Source organism: Dermacentor silvarum, chromosome 1 (assembly GCF_013339745.2).
Source record: "Dermacentor silvarum isolate Dsil-2018 chromosome 1, BIME_Dsil_1.4, whole genome shotgun sequence".
NCBI lineage: Eukaryota > Metazoa > Arthropoda > Arachnida > Ixodida > Ixodidae > Dermacentor > Dermacentor silvarum.
In genome coordinates this window covers 134730854-134755197 of record NC_051154.1, presented here as the reverse complement: position 1 = coordinate 134755197, position 24344 = coordinate 134730854, and the positions used below count along the sequence as shown (strand labels likewise).

Sequence of the window (24344 nt, the reverse complement as noted above, 5' to 3'; positions counted from 1 at the left end):
CCGTCGCCGTCGCCGTGAGGTTCCGTATGACGTCATTTGTAGATGAAATCGTCGCCGCGCGCCGAACGAACGCTGTATGTGCGAGTGAAAGGGCGCGAGGGGCGCGTCTTTCACGGGGAGTGAACGCACGGCGGAGAACAAACGCGCGTTCTGCGCCATGCTCGCTTAAGGGCTGCAGAAGTAGGCGTCTCTTTTCTCCTTTACAATCACCATATATGTAGAGCAAACGCGCCTTCTTCAGACGCGCGAGAGGCCATGGGGGAGGGGGAGGGAAGGGAGGCGACGTTTAGCTGCGGCACCAAGTGCCTACTTATATCAGAGGCTCCAGCAACAGTCACCAACGCCGCACGCATTTTGAGCTAACGCGGGCAAAACGCCGATGGCGTCGACAACAGTTCTGCGTGTTGTTGCTACCAAAGCCGCTCACCTTACTTCGTATGACATTGCTGTATTGCTATCGCATTCATTGCTTCGCCCTGAGGGCGAAACTGTGACATTTTTTTTGATGGCTTGTGGGAATTTAAATGAAGGTATGAATAAAGAGCGCTTGCACAAGTCGGTAGAATGCAGCTTTCGCTCTTAATCGCACCACATTTTGTTCAACATTTTTTAGCAGTCGTCTAGTGAGAGCATTTCTCCATTTCACATATGCATTTCACAGTTGGACCAGAGAAAAAGGTTCCTCTCATCTGTTAAAATTAGGAAACGGATATTTCTGCAATATCTACAGGATTTGGTAAAACCTAATTCTAGCACTAATAAACAGATACGTTCTGATTGCAGCGAAATCCGCTAGCTATACGACTAGTGTACGAGAGCAGCAGTCATGTCTTACTGAAAAGAAGGCGTAACGTTGCACAGAGTGATGTATCCCCTTCCCTAGAGTTTTGTTGTAAAGGCGCAGAGGGAAAACCCGAAATATATTCACGCATTGACCAAGTTTGATGCACACAGAGTCCTAGACCTTATACGACGTTCCTCCCTGAGCGTGCTGATTGACGCATAACACTTTAAAAACGGGCGCGTAATGTCGGTGACAACTTTTGGTTTGCATTAAATTGGCGCAAATCACAATTTTTTCTAGTCTGGACAAGAAGCTTCTATAAGCAGAGAACCACGTAGCTCTCTTTTTTACGTAGTAACTACTAGCTAATGTTAAAAACGTGCGTTTTAATCAACTAGAATTTGTGAATGATGCTTAAATGAGTGGTGAACGTTTCTCCACTTGCGTTTAATGGCGGAGCTGTTTTAAAGATGATAAACAAAAAAGTGTTCTGTGAATAACACTTGCGTTTTGTCACTTTATCTGGTTTTCTTCATGATTACTAGTGTCGCAAGGAATACTCAAGGGCAAGAATACAGCTGACAAATATGTGTGCTCGTTTAATTAATGCCATCCTGGATATGCTAGTTCCGAACACGGTGTTGGTTTGCGCAGGATGGGGATGTTTTTTTCACCGGGGCTCCCGGCCGTCAACACAGTGAAGCTGTGCATTATGATGTACCTGCGCTCCTGGGCTGTTTTAACGTGTAACATTCCCCACGAGACTGTGTTCAAGGCGTCTGGCTCGAACAATTTCTACTTCATGCTGTTACTCATCATGCTATTCGTCTGTACTCTGCCGGTTGGCTACGCAATGGTGTGGCTGGAACCATCTTGGCACTGCGGGCCTTTCAGGTGAGATACACGTGAATCATTTAAATTATGTGTAAATAAGCGATAGAGTAGCGCTGCTACTCATAAGTCAGACCGCAAAAATTTTCAATGGGATCTCTGGAAAAAGAAAAGAAAAATATGTTTATCTCAGTCACTTTAACCGCTGTCCAATTGCAAGGTACAGTGAATACTTCCCTGTACGCAGGATCAACGGATTGCTCACCTGAATTCCAGCATGAGTGGTGAAGTAGAAAAGAAATTTAACTTTACGAATTTCGTGCTCGGAAAACTTTTGCGGTCGTCTGTACACCTAGGTAAAGTAGAATTGACTGGGATAAATCATTATACCGGGATTTACAGCCCCTGTATCTTATCATGGGTGATTATAGAGCTTGTCAAAAGGTATCAGAAGCAATTGTCCCATATTTTGGTTGAAACTGCGAACTTTACTTTAATGTGATTACCAAATTTAATAATTACTAAAATTTGATTAACGTGATCCACTGAAGGACGAGGTCCTCCCCTGGATATCTATGTAATGTGAGTTAACCGTTAACACTCTAGTCGACGGGTAGCAGCTGATTGACATCGACTTTGACTACGCTGTCACCCAGAATTTTAGTTCATAGTTACCTCTGAAACATGAGCAGAGCGCTTGAGTGGTTCCGATTTCATTTTTATTGGTAAAAACTTTTTTCCCGCTTTTAAATAATCTCCTGATGTTTAAGCTATGGAGACTTGTACCACATGCAATAATTAAGGACAGCTAGCCGAGGTGCAGCTCTGTAATTTGCACTTCGAGCTTTTACACCTTTTTTATTTGTCGGTACAACACCGCGAAGTTAGTAAGATGAACTGAACTAAGTCTCTGGAACCTAACGTGAAGTTGTACGGTTTTCTTTTCTCCCCTTCTAGTGGTTACTTCCGGGCTTACAGGGTGTTCACCGGTTATTTAGACAACACGTTACCAACTTGGATGAACAAGATAATCGAGTATTTGACATCACCTGGTGTGGTGATACCTCTCATCCTTTTACTAATGTAAGGCTGTCGCCGTCTTGAATGCATTCACTCGGCGTAATGTTGTGTTCGCATGCACATTGCATTGCTATTGCTATTGCTACATATGTATGTCCTTGTCTATTATGCAAGGTGCACGCTCACTTGGCACGATAAAACACCCTTATCACTTTCTGCAGCTTTGGCACGGACAGAGATTTCTTTGTTATTCTGTCGCATTTGACATTGTCTCTTGCAGTAAGCTACCACCATACCTGTAGTCGCAGCTCTCCGATACAGTATAAGTTTCTTCGAGGAAAACTTTCATTGCGACTAGCTGTTGTGGACGAAACTCGAAGAGAAGAAAAAAGTGGTTTTTAAGGAGGAACACGTGGAGGAACTTATAAAGTGTAAATGTTTTGAGGGCGCCGTAGAAAATGATCAAATTTAGACCACTTTGGGTTCTTCGCGTTGCTTGTTCTTTTTTTTATTGGTGCTAATATGCATAAACTAAGTAATGGCTTTGCTTGTCGAGGGTTTAAAACGTTTGCAACTGGCGAATGACTAGGAATATCCAAGTCAAGGTTTGTAGAAGTACAATGTTTATTTGACAAAACATGCTAGATATAGTTTAACGTTGTTGATATATTCAGGAGACCATAGAAAATTTCTAAAACGTCGTAAATGATTTTAAAAAGCTCCTTTGCCCACTAAACCAATTTGAGAATTGCAGCTGTAAGCAAACGGCTGAACACTCCTGCTTGAATGTCCACACACATACTGGAGACCCTGTACATTTAGATTCAACTGTCTAAAGTATTTTTTTATGTTGAGAAGTGGTAATTTCAGTGCGGTAATTGTAAGCGGTGACCGTCGGCGCCACAGCTATGGTGCAGCCTCTTTGTTTTGGTGAACTCTGCTTTTCTGAAATCGGGGTTATGATTCTGCAAGGTCGCAAGGCACTGCCGGGAAGTTTTTCATACACAGTTGTACCCTAAATTTCTTAATTTCACCAACAAATTCAAATTTCCCAAATGTTTGTCATTGGATTTATGCATTGACGAATGTGATCTTACGAAGCAAAGTCGACAATCGCTCCCAATTTTACGAAGACGACCCGAAAAAGAGAGGCAAAAAAGAGCTCGAAGTGTCACAGCGAGAGCTGAGCGCACATTACAAAAATAAAGTTAAAACATTGCCGAATTTAAAAGAATTCGATTATCGGTCATCTAACTGAATTGTGAAGATATTGTATAGACACGCCGCGGGAGTGCATATGTGTGAAAATGCAGACATATTCAAGAAACTGTGGCTTTGATTGCGCTATCTTGTGGCAGAGATAACGCGCTTCAGGCGATCTGTGGCAGCAACAGGACACAGGGCTTCTTTTGAAGCTTGTTGCCGACGCAGAACAATTAAGTGTCGGAAGATAACGACACGGATGGAAACTTACACCTTGTGCCTACAACTGGAGAGGTCGGAGATGCCGTCGAACTTTTGAGATGAATTGTTCGGTCTAAGGAGCTAGGGGAAGAGGCTCGCATCGCTCTCACAAGCGACGACAGCTGCGTAACACCATTACTGACTAACCGTAAGGGAACGAAAGACAAGCGCTGACTTCCAACTACATTTTACTCAATGAACATGAGCACATATAAATAAAACCGCTCCATTGATGCAGGCACCCGAAAGTTCTTCCGTGGCAAAATAAAATGAAAAAACTGTGGCTCCAATCCAAGCTGTGAAGGTGGTTGGACAGCCAAGCTGTAAACAACACCCACAACAATTACCCATTGTGACGTCACTTGAATTCCCACACGTGGCTCTACAAAGAGTGAAATCAGAGACAAGTGAAATGTACTTAACCACACCCTTTATTACTTCACAACGACATTATATTCACGCTGTTCGTCTGGCGTCTTTACTTTCCGTGGTGTACCCTTGGTAGCCTGAAATGAACTGAATGAGTTACTAGAAGGTGGTGACGTCATTACGTGATTTCTATGCTGTTGGGTACTTTTTCACTCGGAGTAGCTTACGCAACCATAATCTTGACCGGGAAACACATGCGGGAAAAGGAACGCGGCAAACGACACCCACAACGATTACCCATTGTGACGTCACTTGAATTAACACACGTGGCTCTACAAAGAGTGAAACCAGAGACGCTGGTTTGACGAGGGTTTTGAATAACGTCAGCCCCTTTCGAAGCAGCTGCAAACCTAATCTTTACCGGAACGCGTCCGAGGCTGTTCCGATCATTCACACGCGCCTTGTCCATCTTGTGGTTTTGATGCTTGTTTTGTGGTTTTTCTTTTGAAAACGAGTGCGGAGATGTATGCTATATTCCTTATTTCAAAGGAAATATGTTGTTTGTATTCAATTTTTAGCCTGGCGTTTTTTGCTTACGCCAACACGATAATTTCCTTGGCTGGTAGAGGTATACAGCTTCGCTGTAAAAAGGGCCAGACAAGAAAAACCAAAGAACCTCAAAACATGTTGTCTAGGAGTTAAATCGAGAAAAGCCGTGCGCTTGCCCAACGTCGTCACTGGTCCTCAAAGTCTTGTTGTCACAAGAACCAGTTGCATGTGTGCCGGTTGTTGGACGCAGTATTTACTCAGTTCGTCATTATTTCAGCACTGAGACGATGTCAAAATTGCACACGTAACAATGCCCTAACGCTAGCTATGCTGCACCGATTTCTGACGGAAAGAGAACTTACGTCACTATACCGTATACATTCTGGACATCTCGGACAGGCTAAAGAAGATAGACAACAGTACAAGCGTCGATGTTGCATTTTCGGCACCAAATAAGCTAGCCAGTTTGTGCTAGCTTCCGGGGCTCCAACCTACCGGGGCTCCAAGAAGAAGTCACCGTGCGAAACAAACCTCAGGCAGAGTTGTGTTGCCTGCGCAAAAAAAAAAAGAAAACCGTCAGAAATGAGAAATTATATTAGTCAGACAGGGCGGTGCCGGAACAACTGCGCCAGAAAAAAAACCACTGTTCACAACGGCACCGCGGGACACCTTAGGTCCCATTGAAAGAGCTGCGCATCCGAGCCTACTTTCAATGAATGCACAATTGTTAGTAGACATGCCGTACAGACTGCGCGAGAGATTATCGTGACAACAGAAGTCGCCTGCTTGGGAGCAAAGTGTGTCAGTGCTCCGACTATTGAACTTTCGCAGAAAGAGTTAGGATATTTGCACCACGCGACGTTGATATTGAGGATCAGAGATGACGTTGGGTGAGCACGCGACTTTTCTAGTTTTAACTCCTACACAACATGTTTTGAGGTTATTTGGTTGTTCTTGTTTCAAATTTCGTCATTTCATTTTGCCACTGAAGTACTTTAGGGCGCCTGGGCAGATGGAGCGAATCCTTTATATGTGCTCATGTTCTTTGAATAAAATTTTAATGGAAGTCAGCGCCTGGTCCTTCGTCCCCCTTATTGCCACACTACAACACCTCACATCATGGAATACCAACTGACCCAAACACTAATTGTTTGACCATTCCCGATGGACTTCGTAAAATTGGGGCGTAGTTGTTTCGCGCATGTATGTGTTCTAAAAAATGATTCGTCCTGCCTTTTTTTTAGTGTGCCTCCTTTATAGGAAGGTAACAATTCGAACACGTTATGCAACTGCCAATGTGTCACTTTCATGCCTACCATCTTAAAGTTACGTCGTAGCCATTTAGATGTTATATCAAGTTTTCATTATCAATGGAATGTATATTTTCAGCTCTGGCTGCAATAATTAGTTTTTCTTTACAGACTCATCATATACTACTTAGTGGCCCTCACTGGATCACTCAGAGAATCGAACAATGACCTGAAACTGCAATTAAGGCGGGTACGTAAAGAAGGCAAGGCAGGCGACCTAAAGGCTGCCTGCATTGACCTTTGCATTCTTTTTCAACTCCTAGTGCCCAATTCAATACTTCTTCGGAACATGCCGCAACGATTGCCAGGCGGGAAGCACGCTTCTTATATAAAACCTGGCTTGATAATGAGTGGCTAAAATAGAGATGAGTATGTGCGGAATTGGAGGAGGAGGGGGGGTGATTGCATTTCACATTCGCTCAAGTAGTAGCGGACTGAGTGCGCCAACATGTCCGTTTATTTTTTCAAGAGCACATACAAGCCCTAACTTTATGTCCATCTTCAACAAAAGTATAGATACACAGCTATTTTGTCCATATCAATAAGATTGATATGCAAGATTGTTTTGTATGTTATGTATGTTATGTGGTATTGTCGCACATCATATCAATGAATTTGTTCGCAGTGTTCGTTTGAGTCATATTTTGAAACCTTGTTGCTTAGATTTTACTGTTACATTTTAATGTCGTTGTGTGTCTATTCTGTGCAAGACTCATTATTCTACACAAAATATACACGTTTAAAAGTGTATAGGAGTATATGTGTATGAGTGTATTGCACATCTTGCTCATGAGACACGGAATAGTTGGCGCCGTATTCGCACATCAGCGTCCACTTCTTTTCCTGTCAATAAAATAAGCAAAGTAAATCGAAGTTGAGCCGGAGTGGCAAAATTAAAGTGCTATTTCATAGTGCCGCAAGGCACGCTCGTTAGATAACTTCAGCTGCTTTCAGCAGTTGAAGATTATTTCAGGATAAGTAACGCGGGAAGATACCGAGAGAGAGACAGAGAAATATATTTTATCCATGTGATATGAGCATGAGGCGGTCATGCTACTCTAGATCTCTGGGAATGAAAGGTAGAAGACAAGAATAAGAAAAATATAAAAAATGGAGCAAATAAGAAGGGAATAAAGACGTAGAACGCATGCTTTCGAAGCCCAATAGCGGAGTAATATTTCAAAGGTGTCCTTGCGCACTCGTGCAGAGACGCACGAAGCGTACTTCACTGCACATGGATATGAATTTGTGTGCAGGAGAAAGACACGGAAACAAAACCAGAGAAGAAAGAAAATAAAGAGGAAGCTGCAGCAGCACCGGCTCCGACAACAACAGTCACGGTCACAGAGATGGTCCCGCCGGAACCAGAAGGTCGGCTAAGCATGAGCTTACCGCAAACCCTCAAAGCCATTTCCTATTGCTTTTGCTATTGCTTATTATTCAGAATTGCATTTGCTTTAGAGTCACCATGATGACACCCTCGCAATGGAAAAAAAAATTCTGGGTGCGTTTTTGCTCACTCAAAGTGAAAGCGGGAGCAGACAAATGAATGTTGCAAATATTTGGATTGTTATCAAATCGGAACGGCGACATAATATGGTACACGACGTCCCGATATTAGCTGAAAATGAACTTACGAATCTTGCAATATGACGCTTCCAAATCATTATCCTATATTTTTTTGTTCCGTTGTGTTCAGGAGGGGCAGAGAGAGGCGGCGTATTTTTTTTATACTCATCTAAAAAACAAGTTTTACGCAAATGCTTATCAAAGAAAATTTAACAAGCGATGTACTCGCATATCTGAAATGATGAAACATTGCGAGAAAGAGAGAGGGATAGAGAGGCCTTTTAATGAAAACTGGGAAAATACCTACGTAGAGTGGGAAGCACTGGTGGGATTAGTCTACCCACTGTAGAGTGGAGGAGCTACATACTAGAGCACTGCACGGGCTGGTTTTTCAGGCCCAGGCCCGGCCCGAGCCCGAAAGTACCATGCCGTCCCAGTAAAAAAAATCAATTGACTCCAATTGGTTTTTCCAATAGGAATCAACTGGGCCCAATAGGAACCAATTGGAAAATGCTTACTTCCAACCGGTTACGATTGGATCAGAGGAGAAACCTATTGGAGTTGCCAATTGAAATGAACTGGACCCAATTGGAACCGATTGGAAAATCCCTAGTTCCAACTGGTTACGATTGAGTCAAAGTGAAACAAATTAGGTCCGGTTGGACTTGCCAATTGGAATCAACTGGCCCCATTGGGAATTCCTTACCTCCAATGGTTACGATTGAGTCAGGGATGGAATCAATTGAGTCCAATTGGACTTGCCAGTTTGAACCAGCTAGGCCCGCCTTACATTCCCAGCTGAGTCTAATTGGACTACCAATAGGCTCGAATAAACTAACTAAAATGTAACCAACTGGGAAATCTTACTTTCAGTTTATGAACCCATTCAAGGAAACTGGTATGAGTTATAGCTATTATGCATGCAGTACTAAGGCTATAGCAAACCTGTTTCTGACAGCTGGAATCCTATTTAGGTTTGCTTTGTGGGGTATATATGTGTATTGGTATTGCCCACTGGTGCAATTGGCCATTCTAACCAATTGGTTTCAAACCAATCGGTTTCAAACCAATTGGCACCCATTGGGTACAATTGGTCACTCCAACAAAAACCAATTGGTCACATTCCAGTTGGTTCAATTGGTCCAGTTATGTACTAATTTATGACTGGAAATATTCCAATTGGTACTAATTGAAAATTTTCCAATTGGAGTCAATTGCTTTTTTTGACTGGGTTGGCCCGCCCGAGCCCAGCCCGGTGATTTAAAACCTGGCCCGTACCCGGACCGCGCCCGAACGATTCCGGCCAGGCCTGACCCGGTCCGGCCCGGTGCTGTTCGACCTATTGACGCTCTAGCCCATACGAAGCTAGGTGGAGTGCTCGATTATTGTGAAGATACTGTCATGTGATCAACGGGCGCCGGCCGGTGTTCAAGTTGCACCAAAGCAGCTTTTTGCCCTGCGTCCCCTCTTGCTGGCTACTTTAACTCTGAGAGAAATAAACATTTCATTGCTAGCCGAACACGCACAGCTTATTATTCGAACATTTGGTATGAAAAAGCATATACAATGGACAGTGAGGAAAATATGGAGGGATCAGGCTGGCAACAGCCACCAGGAGTGGCACAACGTCAGCTTCCATTTAGGGAGGAAGATATAGAAAAGTACATCCGTTGATCACCATGCTCATGCTTTAAAGAGGGATATGAACTGCCGTACTGTATTTTTATTGCGATAGCAATTATATGGACACTTCAACCGGATTTCTGCCGTCGCCGTCGCCGTCGCCGTCGCCGTGAGGCTCCCTATAGATAAAATCTTCGCCGCGCGCCGTATGCCCGAGCGGAAGCGTGCGGGGACGCGCGCTATCACGGAGAGCGAACGCAATCAATCTCCCACGCGCAAGCAAGGAAGCGGGAAGCCAGCGCCGGAGGGAGCGGAGGGGGGGGGGGCGCACTTCCTCTCTGCCAACAACCGCGCTCGTCGCTCGCTCGCACCGTCGCTTATCTCCACACGGCTCTGACCTTTATGCGCCGTGCATTCGTAGCTCAGTTTCCGTTGAAGCGATAGACCGCACGTACCTTCGCCCGTTGGTGCGGCGTATGCGCTTGCTGCCAGCGTTTTGACAGTCGTTGTCTGCAGTCATTCAGTGTGATCTATTCATGTTTGTTTGTGCGCGCTCACACCACGCTTGCTGAATCAGTTAGTAATAGTCGGGCCACATTTTCCAACGCACGCTACACATGGAATGCTGCCCGGATCGGCAGTGCAGTGCTACAGGTGTGTCCCTTCGCACGCGCTGCCCACGGGAAGCGCTTCTCATCAACACCACCGTTTCACACGCGCCTTCTCGTGGTCATCGAGTCTCTCTTCATGTCGGCCTACTTACGCCGCAGCACACCTGCTTACTTAATCAGCTCATGTTTACTACAATTCATATTGCTACCAAAGCCGCTCACCTTACTTCGTATGACATTGCTGTGTTGCTATCGCATTCATTGCTTCGCCCTTAGGGCGAAACTGTGACATTTTCTAAATAGTTGTGTGGCAGGATACAATAGCGATGGCATAGGCGAATACTCATGTACACACCGCCAGCCATTTCATCTCACTTTTGAATCTCATATAATCATTGGGATGCACATTGATGGAACTGGAGCAAATAAATCTGGCGCAAATGTAAATTTAAGTACGCTGGTCTATTGGCTTTCAGGAATACCATATTACACTGCCACTAGAAGCATTTTTCATTAAACAATAATTGGTGAGCCGCAAGGCTAACTCTTATGTGCAATCATATCTTCACACGCAACTTGCCATTTTTATTGCTTTATTAGGCTTCATTATAATGGTGTCAGTTCTTCAGTCGACAATTTAGGCATCCTTGTTTCGCACTATATGCTGACTTGGACTCTGTCTACTTTTGTTTCAGTAGACTGCATGTACAACCTAGGCAACGCAGTTTCTTTCCCGTCAGATTGGAATATGATCTATTTGCTTATTCACGTAAGTTCGCAGGGAACTCACCTAGTGTTAGAATAATATATGCAAAGCTGCGAACACGAGGGTTGAGCCACTTATACGTGTGAAAATAGCCTTCAAAAGAACAATTCACTGAGACAATAACATTTTCTGCGTTGTTTTCTTTTTCACATTCCTCTCATCAATGGTGAGAAATTTTGGAGCATCCGCGTAGGCCTAAAGTATTCATCTAAGAAAAATGAACACTTGAAAGCCTAAATTTAATTAGTTTGACTAATTGTGCGATAAAATACGGAGGAATGTTCACCTCGCTTGAACGAATAATGAAGAAAAATAATGGAATCCAGTAGCGAGTTGCAATATGCCTTAACAGAAAAGATATTTTGAATGAACCTTCCAGAATTTATTTGCCACCACTTTATTTAAGCAGTCTAAGAGCTTGAAGAAAATTTATTTCATTTTTGTTTTTACATTAAAATGATCACGTAGAGGTAGTGCAAAGCGGTACATCAGGGACCGCTGTAAAAAATCTAATATTTTTGTGTAGCAACAAAATATTGCAGACGACTTTGCCTCTAGGCACGTTTTCTGCTCTTGAAAAATGTAACCAGTTGTACCGAAACTCATCTAATTGATTCCTCTTGTAGTTGCTATACGACGGATAGCTTGGATACCTGAAGACAGTCTAGTGAATTTTTTGCAGCGACTCTCGCACCAATAAAATAGTTTCCAACTTATTTAGCGCCGTTGCAATGCAAATATCTTTCTAACTCTTCGCCATTTTGATTCCTCGCTGCGATATCTAGCAACTCTTGTTGTTTGCCTTTTGCCGCCACTACTAACTATCCCAATGCACTTCTCCTCTTTGATAGGCGGGGCCGCTGTCAAACTCACAGCGCTAACTCTATCAAACGTCGAGTCGTCCGTCTCACGCCTGAGCCCGATCACCTCTAGGAATTCGCGGTCCTAATAACCTGGGAACAATGCTGACCAGATTTTTTAGTGTCGCGAAGACAAAAGAATTCTGGCGTGACTCATCTTAAGATGACTATCGAAGTTAATGCGATTAGCATTCACGTAATGTAGCTACCACGTAGCGACACACCGTATTGACTCAGACAACTTTATTCAGAATTCAAGTGCTTCGGCTATATGTGACATACACTGTCTCCCTGACTGGCCCGCTTTGTTATGACCATCGCTCGCCACGGTTATCTCACGACGGTAGAACGAGGACCGTACGCCGACGGCGCATGCAATGACGACGATGAAATTACGAAGGAATGACGTCGATAGAACAACGAAGGTATTATAAGGACGACGGCGTGACAACGATGGGATGATTCTGAAGTGATGACAATAAATAACCACGACGCAATTATAATGCCATGACGACGGAGGCATAATCACGCTTGATTTACTAAAGCACACTTATGACGGAATGAAAGAGAAATTATGTTGATGGAACGACGAAGGCGTTGTGACGACGGCGGCATGACAACAATTGGATGACATATGATGGCGACGATGCGACAACAGGGCGTGCCGACGGTGGCCTCGCGACAATTGAATGCCAAGTGTACCACGACTACGTTTGGCGTGAAGTGTATTGCGTGACAATGACAGCGTGACGACCACTGTATGTCGAAAATAGCGGGACGATGACAGTATTAAAAGAATCAGATAATGAAGCTGGAATGACGACGATAGAACGACCTTGTTGCGACAACAAATGCATGACGATGACCATATGTCGACGATGCAATGACGACGATGACATGACAACCGCCATATAATCACGATTGAATGACGACAACATGATTACGATAAAATGACGTCGATACAACTGCGAAGACGGTATGACGATGAGTGTATGACGACAATTTGATGACATTTATGAAATGATGACTGTGGTACGACAGCGTTACGGGAATGACATCACTAGAATGGGATGATCATGACTGTATGACGACCATGGAACAACCATAACCCCGAGGACATAGGTAGTGGCTCAAGTTAGTAGACAACAATTGGGTCACATGGCGTAAGATAAAAAGATAGATATATAGATAGATAGACAGATAGATAGGTAGACAGACAAAACGTGCGTGAAGTAGGCAAATAATGCTGATCGCATTAAAAAGCGGCGCGTACAATTGGCGCGGTTGATCATAGTACCGTTTTATCCGCGACCGAAGAGTGCCGCTAATGTAGACTAATCAATGCAGCGTATAGCTGCTGTGTCGTGGCCCCCTGCCTGCCTCGGCTTTCCCATAAACCGACATACACCATTGAACTAAAATTTGCGTAGGGCTGCACATTTTATAGTCTTCAGTTTTGTGGAGCTGCAAATAGCATGCCCGACTGCGGCCCGGGCCCGATTCGAGCCCGAAGTTTTTATGCCCGAGCCTGGCCCGGGCCCGAGTCAATAATTGCTCACCCGGCACGAGCCCGGCCCGCCCCTGGCCCGCGGGCCGGGCAGGACCGGGCCTGGGCTCATGGGCCAGCCTGTGCCGTGCAGTGTTCTACTACTTACGCTTGATTCGCTCGCGTGCAGTTTTGTATAAAGTTTGTTCTCTTTCACTGTCTCTTCATGGTCCGAATACATGAGCTCAAGGTGTAAACCATATGGCAAATTTAGTGCCGTCATTAACATTGTTCTTCGTAGTTCAAAGAGGTTGCAATTACTGATTAAGTGGGCTATGTCCTCTCGTACATTGCGCGCCAGTCACAGTGGTGATCCTACTTGCCAATATTGTCATAAATAGTTGACATAGGCAACGTTCAGACGAATAGAGTGCCGACATGCGCGATCACTCATGTCAATATCACACGACGTGTCAAAATCGTACATTGGGTCGTAGGTGCGAATAGTTGTATACTGCTGCTTCAGGTCGGCTCATGTAACACGCTGTGAGCGCCATGCAAACTAAGACACTGTAGCTGAACAGTGTCTCCCTAGAAAAAGGAATTGGGATTTGCTCTGAGGAGTTGCTGTGTGATAAGCCAGCAGCCCTGTAAGCATGTGCATTGCACGTTATGCCGAAAAAGTTCGGTAGGTGTTACACTCTTGTAACACAAGAAGGCGAAAGCCTCCTGTACATATGGTTATACCTGAAATTATACAATCGGGGTTGGACTTCTTTGTAAGACATATTGGTAATGTATTAAGTTATGCAATCGGCGCGATGCTAGGTGCTGCAACGTTGAAAGTAGGTCGCACAATTCACAATCCCTTCAGAACTTGAGCAGAGCCCTTAAGGCCTTGAGTGTCGAAACCCGTCTTGACCAGTGTCCTAGAACTTTTTCCTCTGTGCTCCTCGAGAGGATAACACATATTGTCAGTGTTCTCGTTTAATTGCTTCGAAGGTGTTCATGTTTGTTCGGAAGAAGCCATGTAGGGCAGGTAGGCTCTATTGAAAGAAACCTTCGAAGAGCACTGTATAGTATAATATAGTATAGTATAATTCAACGGAGTATGCGCGGGCGTTGCTGAAAAGCCCGCAGAAGGTATGGGCAAAAGAGGCAGGTTTTTTCTTTGGATATCGCATATGTGGCAACAATGTCAGTTGGCTGTCAAAAATCACACAGTAGTTTATGGCTTGTGACTATAGGATATCTGGGATTCTTGCCTTCTGCTTTTAGGACGTAGGGCAGGAGGTCTCTCTTCGTTTCCGCATTCGCAGCGCACTTTTCGGGTGACACAACCTTCGATACCGGCTGTGACTTTCTAAAGCCTTGTACATAGGATACGCATGTTGCAGCTGGAACTCCATATGCAGCTACCATCTGCATAAAGAGAAATCTGCACAGAGTGCGGCACACAATTCTCTAGCCCAATGCGACAAATATTGAATATTGTGGGGAACACCGCCTTGCGGTACTCCACGTGATACTTTGTGCAGTGTGGTGGCGCCGTCTTTAGTTTACATGCACATCAATTTGTTGGTTAGATAATCACAAATTCAGGTTCACATGCGGCCACAAATGCCGACGTACTTCAATGTCATGAATTGCACCATGGGCCACATTATCAAACACCCCTTTAATGTCCAGGAATACAGCAATTGTGATTTGGTGTACAGCTCTGTTACGCTTCGCATAGTTAGCAAGGACAATTACGTTAATAACACTGCTGCGGCCTTGCCTGAACCCTGTCATCTGAGGAGGGTAGACATTCCTGTTTGCCGTATTCCAGTCAAGATGCAGCAGAACCACCTTCTCAATTCATTTACCAATACAACTGAGAAGTGCAATGATTCGATATAAAATGACGTCTAATGAAAAGAGAGGGTCAGAGAGAGAAACGCAATTTCTTCACAATTCTTACTCCGAGATGTCGCAGTCCAGCTTGGTCCCCCGGTCTTGGTGCTTAGTATATTTGTCTGTACCCATTGACGTGTTTTTTGTGGGCCACCAGCAGTGGACAGTGTGGAGCTGTTGCGGTGGTGCGATGAAGCTCTGGCAGGTGGGGGGAAGCGAGGGTGGGATCTTTGAGCGAGTTAAACAATGTTGAGAAGAGAGTGCTGAGGGGCATTCCCAGTAAGTGTGGAGTGCGTTGGCGTATTACTTGACACGTTTGTGTGCCAGGTCTGTTTTCAATGTGCTGCTGGATAGCATCGTTGGGTAGTGTAAGTGTTTTTGCCGGGGGGATTAGTATATAATTTTACCTAATGTGTGCTTGTGGTGGTGATGGTTTAGATGAGTCTATTTTTGTACTCCTTGATCCGATTACGGGCATTCTTTTCGATGTTTCGCGCTGACGCTTCAGGGCAATAGATCTCAGGCCACTTCATTGGTTTGCTCGGTCTTTTTGGATGGCGATCTAAGGCATGAACTCGTTCATTGTCCTCTATGTTCTGGTGACCTGGCACTCACTCCAGGAGAACCTGTATGTTTGTGCATACATTTGATTGGTGAAGTGCGCATATAACCCGGGAGTGTACTCGTAAGGGCAGGTAATGCTCCCTCACTATCCGAACGAATTGTGATAACGTCAGTCTCGTGTGTGTGTGTGCGTGCGTGCGTGCGTGCGTGCGTGGTGTGTGTGTGTGTGTGTGTGTGTGTGTGTGTGTGTGTGTGTGTGTGTGTGTGTGTGTGTGCCGTGCGTGCGTGCGTGCGTGCGTGAGTGTGTCTGTGTGTGTGCCTTTGTGTGCGCGCGCGCGCGCGCGCGCGCGTGTGTGTGTGTGTGTAGGTGAATGGCTTCTGTTATGGCCTGAATATATGCGTCTGTATGAGACAGTACTGCTCCGTGACTACGAATCATCTGCCTTCTTGTTTTCATGACTGATCTAGTAGTTTTCTCCGTGCTCTGAGCAGCGTCAGCTTAGCAGATGTCATGGTAAGGTTTGGCTGAATGAGCAGCATGAGCTTGTGGTCTGCCTTAGTGAATGTCCACATTCCTATTTTTGGCGTTTGGTGAACTCTTGATGTTCGAGATAGTGTCCCAACGTGGTGGAGGTGCCTGGATATCAGGCACATCTCGAGTTTCATTTCCCAGGCTTCGCAGGACTAGCACGACCTCGAGTAGACACTGTTAGCTGGTGGACGTGAGCTTCCTAGCACGCATCAGATTTTCTTCTATAAAGTTCTGTGTCGCGGACACCTATAAGTCATAGTTCTTGCCAGAGAGTAGAACACCAAGCTTTGGCACCTGCCGATGGTGGCTTCTAGTTTGTTTAGTTGTGATTTGTTAAGACGGAAGTAAAGATACACGTACATAATTCTGGAGTAAACGGTTGCTATCAATAATTTTGGCTAGTTTGTGTTGCTTAAGGCCAAGTTTGTGAGTAGCAATTCTCAACATGTGTCGGGCCTGATGTATTTGCTTTGTGATGGGCTTCACACACTCTGCCCTTTCATCGTCTTGTTGCCAATATAAACAAAGTGTTTTGATGACACATCTTCGTGGGATGAGGATAGCTTCTATGAGGACCATTGCCCGGCTTCAGGACTGGTATGACAAGAGCGAATTTTCCAAGCTTTCATTCAAGACGACCAACCTACCAGGCGTTATTATACAGGGTGTCCCAGCTATCATGCACCAAGTTAAAAAAAACATGGATCATTCTGCCTGAATGAGAACACTTGTGCATTTTGTTTAGAATCTCGTTGAGAAACTACCAGTAATTTTTAGTCCCTGACATCCGATTATTTAATAAAAAGTTATCTATATTTTTAGTTGTTCTAATTATCAAGATTCCAATTGAGTGGTGCAGAGATTCGTAACACGCCAAAATGAGGTGTTTCCAGCAAGGTACACATCGCTTGTTTATTATTATGGCAAATAGAGAAATCCCACAACATATGAAAAATACCAACTGACTGCGCGACCATGTGCACTAGGGAGCCTCGCACGCACACGCGTTCTATAATGCCAGTGTGTAGGCGCGCTTATTAAAGCTCCCTAGTGCGCACTAAAGCCCTTGGATCTTCTAAATGTAGCGCAAACTGCATGCAGCGCCTCCTGGTTTGGTCCAAGTCAAAAAGATTCAACATCCATGCGCCCGACGAACAGCGTTGCTTTATGAGGCCGTGCGACTTTAATAGGCCAATCCGTTAGCTAACGTCGCATCGTAGCCTTGCGCTGCTCTCCCTTTGTGTGAAGATGCAGAAAAGAGCCTGCTTCTCTGATTCCGTTCTGATCTTGTCACTCGGTGCGTCGACAACATGTTGAACGAGCGGCCAGCAATGGCACCCGCAATGACGCGGGCTCGGTCAACACCACCTAGGTAGCGCAAGGCCTGCGCACTCCGATCTATGACGTCATGCTACCTGCCCGAAATTTCCATTGCTAAGGCCTACGTGACGAAAGCGGAGACGTCAAAATCACTGTTGCTTACGCGGGAGCATCCCCATTAGATTTTATGGCAGTCGGGCCAGGTAGCATGACGTCATCGATCGGAGTGCGTAGGCCTTGTGCTATCTAGGTGGTGTTAGCTCGGTGCAGAATACAGGTGAATCAGCCTATAGTTATTCTGCTTAGCCGAAAGACAGTCAATTTAAAAGAAAAATAATATATATATATATATATATATACATATATATAAACGACCAGGTGCAAACGTGCATGCCGGTTCAGCGTATCTATCAGAGTCGAGCCTTCATATCCATTTGCGTGAACAAGCGGAGAACCCAGAATTGCGATAACGGCTATCGTCACCGGCAGATTTGTCCGGTCGCAAGCGTATGCTCCGTTTGGGAACGGCGATGTGCACCAGGCGCGCGTCGTCTGCTAGCTGCTCTTAGTCTTGGCGTACTAGATGCTCTTGGTCTTGGTCTCGGTTTCAATGAGGAGTGCCTTCGTCATCGGGCTAGTAGTTGAATGTCCCGGGGCGAGCCTCTTATCGTGTCCTGCATTCACCTACATTTCTCGAATACTAGAGCTTCATTCGCTATAATATTGACGCCTTAGACGTTCGCGAGCATTAATCTATCACTTTAGCTTGACGTAATATTAATTTGCCTTAAGTGTCCCTTTAAATATTTGCTTTCTCGCCTTATTGGTTTCAACTATTAATTTTCATTACAGCTCTGGCTCCATTTCTGCCATTTAATGGGCAATAATCTGTGCAGATTTTCTCATGAACTCACACGTAAACTTGACCTTCTTCCAACTTCATGCACTCGTTCCAGGTGTGTTCGTATCTTTAATGAGCTTCTTTATCAATTCATTATTATTATTGTTAATATTTCGAAGTGAGTACCTATCATCAGTGTAATAAAGATACTATATGTTCTTGCTTATTGTCATTTCATTAAAAATCTGCAGTTACTCATGTCACGTTTCGATTATTTTCATTTTTGACCCTTTTCTTGCACTCCTACGGTAATCATAAATCAGATGTGTTTTTTTCCCACAGTCGTGGTACCGAAGGTTGAGTCGAATATCGAGCGAACAGCCGAGATACTGAACAAGTGGAACACGGCTCGCCGCATGACGTCCACATTCCCTTCCAAGCTGAAAGCAGCTGCCTTGCTCTCAGCGGCCGCCGATCGCGAACGCGGCTTGGACAGTCCCACCAAAAAGCCGAGTGGTTCTGACACTCCATCTAGTGGTAAGTGACGCCGCAGTAATCTTGCGCTGTCATCGATTGGGTTTTCCTTTAGAGCCCATGACTGGTTTCTGAGTAAGAATGAAGAAAAAAAATGCGCGGCCGTATATTGCTCTCACAACTGTAGCAGACTGCGACCGGAAGTATTGGCCAATGTTGTCCAACGTCAATGCATCTTAGGCTGCATGAGTGTGCACCACCTCGTCGTGCTGCCACACTCATTCACGAGACTCCTATGACCTTGTACTTTGCAAGAGTACATTGTTTGCAGTGTTAATGTGCTGGTAATATATCCACAGGTACTCATATCCGAATTTCTGTCTTATTGTACTATTCGTATTTGAAACACGCCATAAATGATATTTTGCGTCATTTTTCCTATCAACCAATATTTGAAATATAACTTGTCAGTAAAGTTATAAGAACCCAACCTATAAATAAAAACGGCCGATACGCAAGTATGCAGCCAAATCGAAGGATCCCGCGCTTATGTGTTAAACCACATACAGTCGGCAAAAAATAAAGTGCAATCGCTTCGGCGTTCGGTAAGTTGCAGAACACGCAACTGCTACGTGATTGCTTGATGGAATACCTAACGTAAGTATTTGAAGCACGTGCTGTGGCCGCAACACTTTGTATCATAAACTGTACGACTCCACAAACTTTGCAAATTAAAGGCTGAGGAGTAGCGTCCATAGATGCGAATAATTCCTTTCAGCGGGAGACTACGTAATATCCGTAGTATAAGGGGGTTATATAAGGGGTGATATCCGTAGTATAAGAATGATAATTGGCAGTTTTGGGAGGAGAACAGCGTGCCTAAGGCTATGCCCTTCGGTAGGACGTGGTCGCCAATTCCGAAGTTGACGAGAGGAAGACTGGTGTAGTTGTTGGTGATAGTGATGACGGTGTGCGGAAGAGCAACGTGATGGGCAAGGAGGATGTCCGCGAGAGGAGAAACGACATAGTCGCCGTCAGGCACCAGTGGAGCTGGAGAAAGAGGACGCAGGTCATCGCTTGTGGGGCGAGTCGAATGTGCTCGGCGGTAGTACAATCTACTCGGAACTTGCTCGGGAGGGTCAGGACATGGTAAATCGAGCTTAACAAGTCCAGCAGAGCAGTTGATAAGTGCGGAGTGAGCGGATAGAAAATCAAGGTATAGAATAACGTCATGGGGACACTCTTGAAGAACAGTAAACAGTACAGACGTCAGACGTCTGACACATTCCTATTGTGGCCAGTGTTCTTCCGTCAGTGACTCGTACAACACAGGACGCCGCAGGGGTTAGGAGGTCAGGACTCTACCGTCTACGATGCTGGTCGTATATCACAGAGATGTGCGCGCCGCTATAAATCAGAACAGTAACAGCGACACCATCTACGTATACATCAAGTAAATTCCTATCCGTCGGTAAGGTCAGTAGAGGAATTGCAGTTCGGGTCGTTGTAGCAGCGTCCCCCCCTCGGAGCTGCACCCGTCAGTTTCCTGTAGAGCGCCCGCACATGGGGGACGGAGGACGGCGAATAGTGGGTGAGCGGGAAAGGGGACGTCGTGGTGAGGGCGAACGACTCTGCCGTGTAGATGGAGACGCCTAAGTAGAGTTGTATGGCTCTGTGGAATCTTCCGATGGTGGACCAATACCTGGTGAGTGACGGTAAGGTTGGAACGCAGAGTGATATTAGACGACGTTCCAAAACCAGTGACGTGAAATGTGGCCGACACGTCGACAGTTGAAACAAAGCGGCTGGTCATACTGGCTTCGCGAAGAAGGGATGGTAGGAAAGGCGTAGGTGTCCGATCGGTTTAAAGGACAGACAAATTGAATTCCAAGGTTCGCCAGCTCTTCGCGCACGATAACCTGCAGAAGGGAATTCGTCTGGAAGTCAACCAGTGCCGCGGCTTCGATCTCTCGGCGAAAGATACGAACAAGGCTCTGGGCCGTTGACAACTGATGTACAGAGTGAAGGCCTTCGCACGACGAAGTAAATAGGAATATTATCAGCTCTAAATTAATGTCTTGCATCTTCAATGTATGGGTATAAGATCAGTCAGCTTCTTTATCAGAATACAGACCGGGAAGTCCCAGTTAAGTGTGCAGGCCTAGGAATGAACGAGCAAACAAGGTAGTCGCAAAGCATTTTCGCACGTATATATCTAATGCTCAAAGCGCAATTTCTCTTGCTTCTTTGTAGATAGATCGTACATTGTTTGTTAACGCAGATGCGCGTGGCCGAAAGGTGCAGTACAACCTGCAGCATTCCGACGAAGAGCCGCTAGTGGACGGGCACAGCTTGGATGCACCATCTGGAACTCGGACTCCCCAAGCAGAACGGAAGAAAACAGACCTCCCCAAGGCGAGTCTAAGATTTTATACCTTGGCCAAAACATCTATTTCGGCTCTGTATGGGTGCACAGCCCTCTTTCCAACGTGGATCGGCCCTGCCTTCACGATCACTGAGATAATGACCTTCTGGATCTTCAGCACCTTAAACGAAGGGCCTTCAGTAAATATCGCACTGAACCTAGCGATAAGACTTATCTTTACTGCAACCGCCGCGGCGACGCAGCGGCGTTCTGCTGCTGTGCACCAGGTCGCGGGTTTGGTTCTCGGCAGCGGCAGCCCCCTTCTGATGGGAGCGAAAGGCAAAAGCGCTCGTGTACTTATATTTTAGGCGCAGTTTAAAAAAATCCCGGCGTTCAAAATCAATTCGAGCCCCTCCCTATGGAGTCTCCCATATCCCCCGTGTTGCTTTGGGACGTTGAACCCCCGCAGGAATGAATCAATCACTACCTTCACTACGCATGTAATATACCCGCGGTGTTTGAATGAGATAACGACGACGCATACCTTCTCTCCAATTGATTTATTTAAAATAGTTAAAATAGTGGAATTTTTAAATATAGTTGAATACAAAAGATAGAAAAAGGAATTATGGCGATCCAACGCATATGTTGGATATGTTGGAATCTGTGTGCAGCGAAGCTTTCGTGAAGCGGCTAATTAAATGAGAACTATAAAACTAAATGCAAAGCGTACAGTTGGTTTTATTGTGGCCTTTGGGATGTGTGATTTTATGCAATGTCTGTGTGTATACACTGTTTAAACATTGTCTACGTTTATGCACTATACCTTCACAATTGCCAAAATGCAAGCAGCAGATCACGCGAATGCGCGCACTGAGACGTCGACGCAGTGATGACCGAGAAACAAAGACCATGTTTGATGTTTGCCGAGGGAAGAATTGGCAGGAGAGGTGTATGACTAAAATAAGTACGACACGGAACACAGGGGTAAGGTCAGACGTGGCACGGTTGGCATCCATATGTGCTTTTATTGCGCAAAACGGTCGACAGAACGAACTCGATGACACAATGAGAACAATGACGACAGCATGACTGGGGCGCTGCAATGACTAAGATCTAAAACACCAAAGAGCTAACTCTGGGATAGTAACATTGATAATGACCACTGCGCTGAAAGGCGCGCGACGAACAACCGCGCTTTATTTGACTAAAGGTGTCTAAGTCTGTGTCTTTTGTAAGAAATAACAAGGCCAATTTCCCAAGGACCTTAAAATTTAGCAAATAGCATCTCCAGTTCATCGACTCTATGTATGCCAAAGTTTATTTCCGAATATCTCTTAGCCTTTCCATGAGAATGATATAAAGTGAGCACTTGGAGTGACAATCCCTATAGGTAATTATATGGCTCCCAGGGCATCAAGGCATTCCGATGAAAAAAATTATCGCTGGAGTAATTATGAGGAAAGGTCGTGCTGCCTGTGCCATACTTTTGCAGCGTTGTCCTGACAGATTACGGCTGTATATGCCCAAAGATCGCGGAACATTATAGGGATATCATGAGGCACTACAAAAAAAATCAACGTTAGGGCAAATTCACGGAGGATAGTGCACGAACAACTTCTACCTGTTCCACAACAACGAGCGGAATCGTTCTGCACAGAGAACGGGGACAAACGTGACCTGTTCAGGTTACGAAAATTTAACTCATTACGCAGTTCGCACGGGGATATACTTAGCGGCTACCGCTTATCTTGCAAGAAGGGACTAAATTGCGGAAATTGGTTTCGGGGCTACGACGAACTGTTTCAAACAAAGTGATTCCTGAACCTCAAATCGGGGTAGATTAAAGCAGTTGTCTGTTCCAGCACAGAGATAGTCAACTTCTACATAATCCTAAATGTTTTATCTGTGCTTCATGGCTATCGTACAAATATTTATTCACTCTTGTACTGATGTGGCTTAAAATTACTCTCCATGTCCTATATCGTGGTAGGTGGGTATCGGTGCACACAACTTTGGTGACGAAAACATGACAAGATTCACCTTGTCCACATACCAAAAACTTTCTTATTAAGAGCAGATACAAGAAGTATTCAGAAAGCTTAAAGATTAGATACCTGTGTTAGGTTCCTCCGAGTTATCGGCAAGAAATATAGCTCCTCCACAGACTCGCTTGCTGAAGAATTCATATGAGGAGCAAAATGCCTCCTGGAAGTAAAAGTGATAAAAAAAAATTCAGAGCTGCAGGGCATGCTTGAGTGTTTTCGACTGAGTTATCTCAACAGCGGGCAATTAAAGCGGTGCCAATATATACACAGCCCTTTCACAGGTTATTTTCCTTTCTGTCTGAAGCTCTCGAGATTCGTATTTTTCTGGTATTATTCAGCGTCATCTGACAATGTTACATTAACCGCATGCTACGCATGTCCACAAGTTGTTACTGCAGACGTGACGTAAATTGCGGGCAAGTCGTTACTTGCACTGAGTAGCATGTGTATTTATTCTGCTTAACAGAACGCCAAAGCCTCTCTTGAAGTCCGTCGAGAAACTACGCCATGGAGACTCACAGAACTCCAAGAAGAGAAAGGAGACCGGTAAGAATATGACTTACATTCGCCGTCATGACGGACGTATAGGGAGAGCGCAAACCGTTTCGCCCACGCATTTGCAGTCCCTTTTAGCATGCATTGAGACTACGAAATATCAAATAACCTCGCTGAAACTGGAGGAAAAGTATAAGGGCAGCTGGTTGTTCTTATTGTGCTAAATATTGAGCCAATATACAGCCCCAGCACAAAATGTGTTATTCAGTGAAAAAAATGTCGCAATTTCGCCCGAAAGGCGAAGCATCGATTGCGATAGCAAATTAGTAGAGAGCTATTCGGAGTAGGGATAGTGGTTTTATCGGCTGCATAAACTTGGACACATTCACTTACTGAATAAACAAACGTGGTCTCAGCGTGCACAAGCAAACATGAATAGATCACACTGAATGACCGCAGACAACGACTGCCAAAACGCCGCAGCGGGCAAAGGCTCGCGCGGTCTATCGCTTCAACGGAAACAGCGGCGAATGCACAGCGCATACAAAGGTCAGAGCCGTGTGGAGA

The 24344-nt window shown here is 45.0% G+C and overlaps 1 protein-coding gene across 1 annotated transcript in view; it reads left to right on the top strand.

Annotated features, from left to right (window-relative positions):
* LOC119461085 (transmembrane channel-like protein) overlaps positions 1 to 24344 on the top strand; it is an 86394-nt gene that overhangs the window by 46067 nt on the left and 15983 nt on the right. Inside the window, exons 15-20 of the mRNA XM_049669307.1 lie at positions 1439 to 1678; positions 2573 to 2698; positions 6439 to 6517; positions 7584 to 7698; positions 18738 to 18932; positions 21151 to 21284. Coding sequence (XP_049525264.1) covers positions 1439 to 1678; positions 2573 to 2698; positions 6439 to 6517; positions 7584 to 7698; positions 18738 to 18932; positions 21151 to 21284 — 889 coding nt within the window. The remainder of the gene's footprint in view (positions 1 to 1438; positions 1679 to 2572; positions 2699 to 6438; positions 6518 to 7583; positions 7699 to 18737; positions 18933 to 21150; positions 21285 to 24344) is intronic.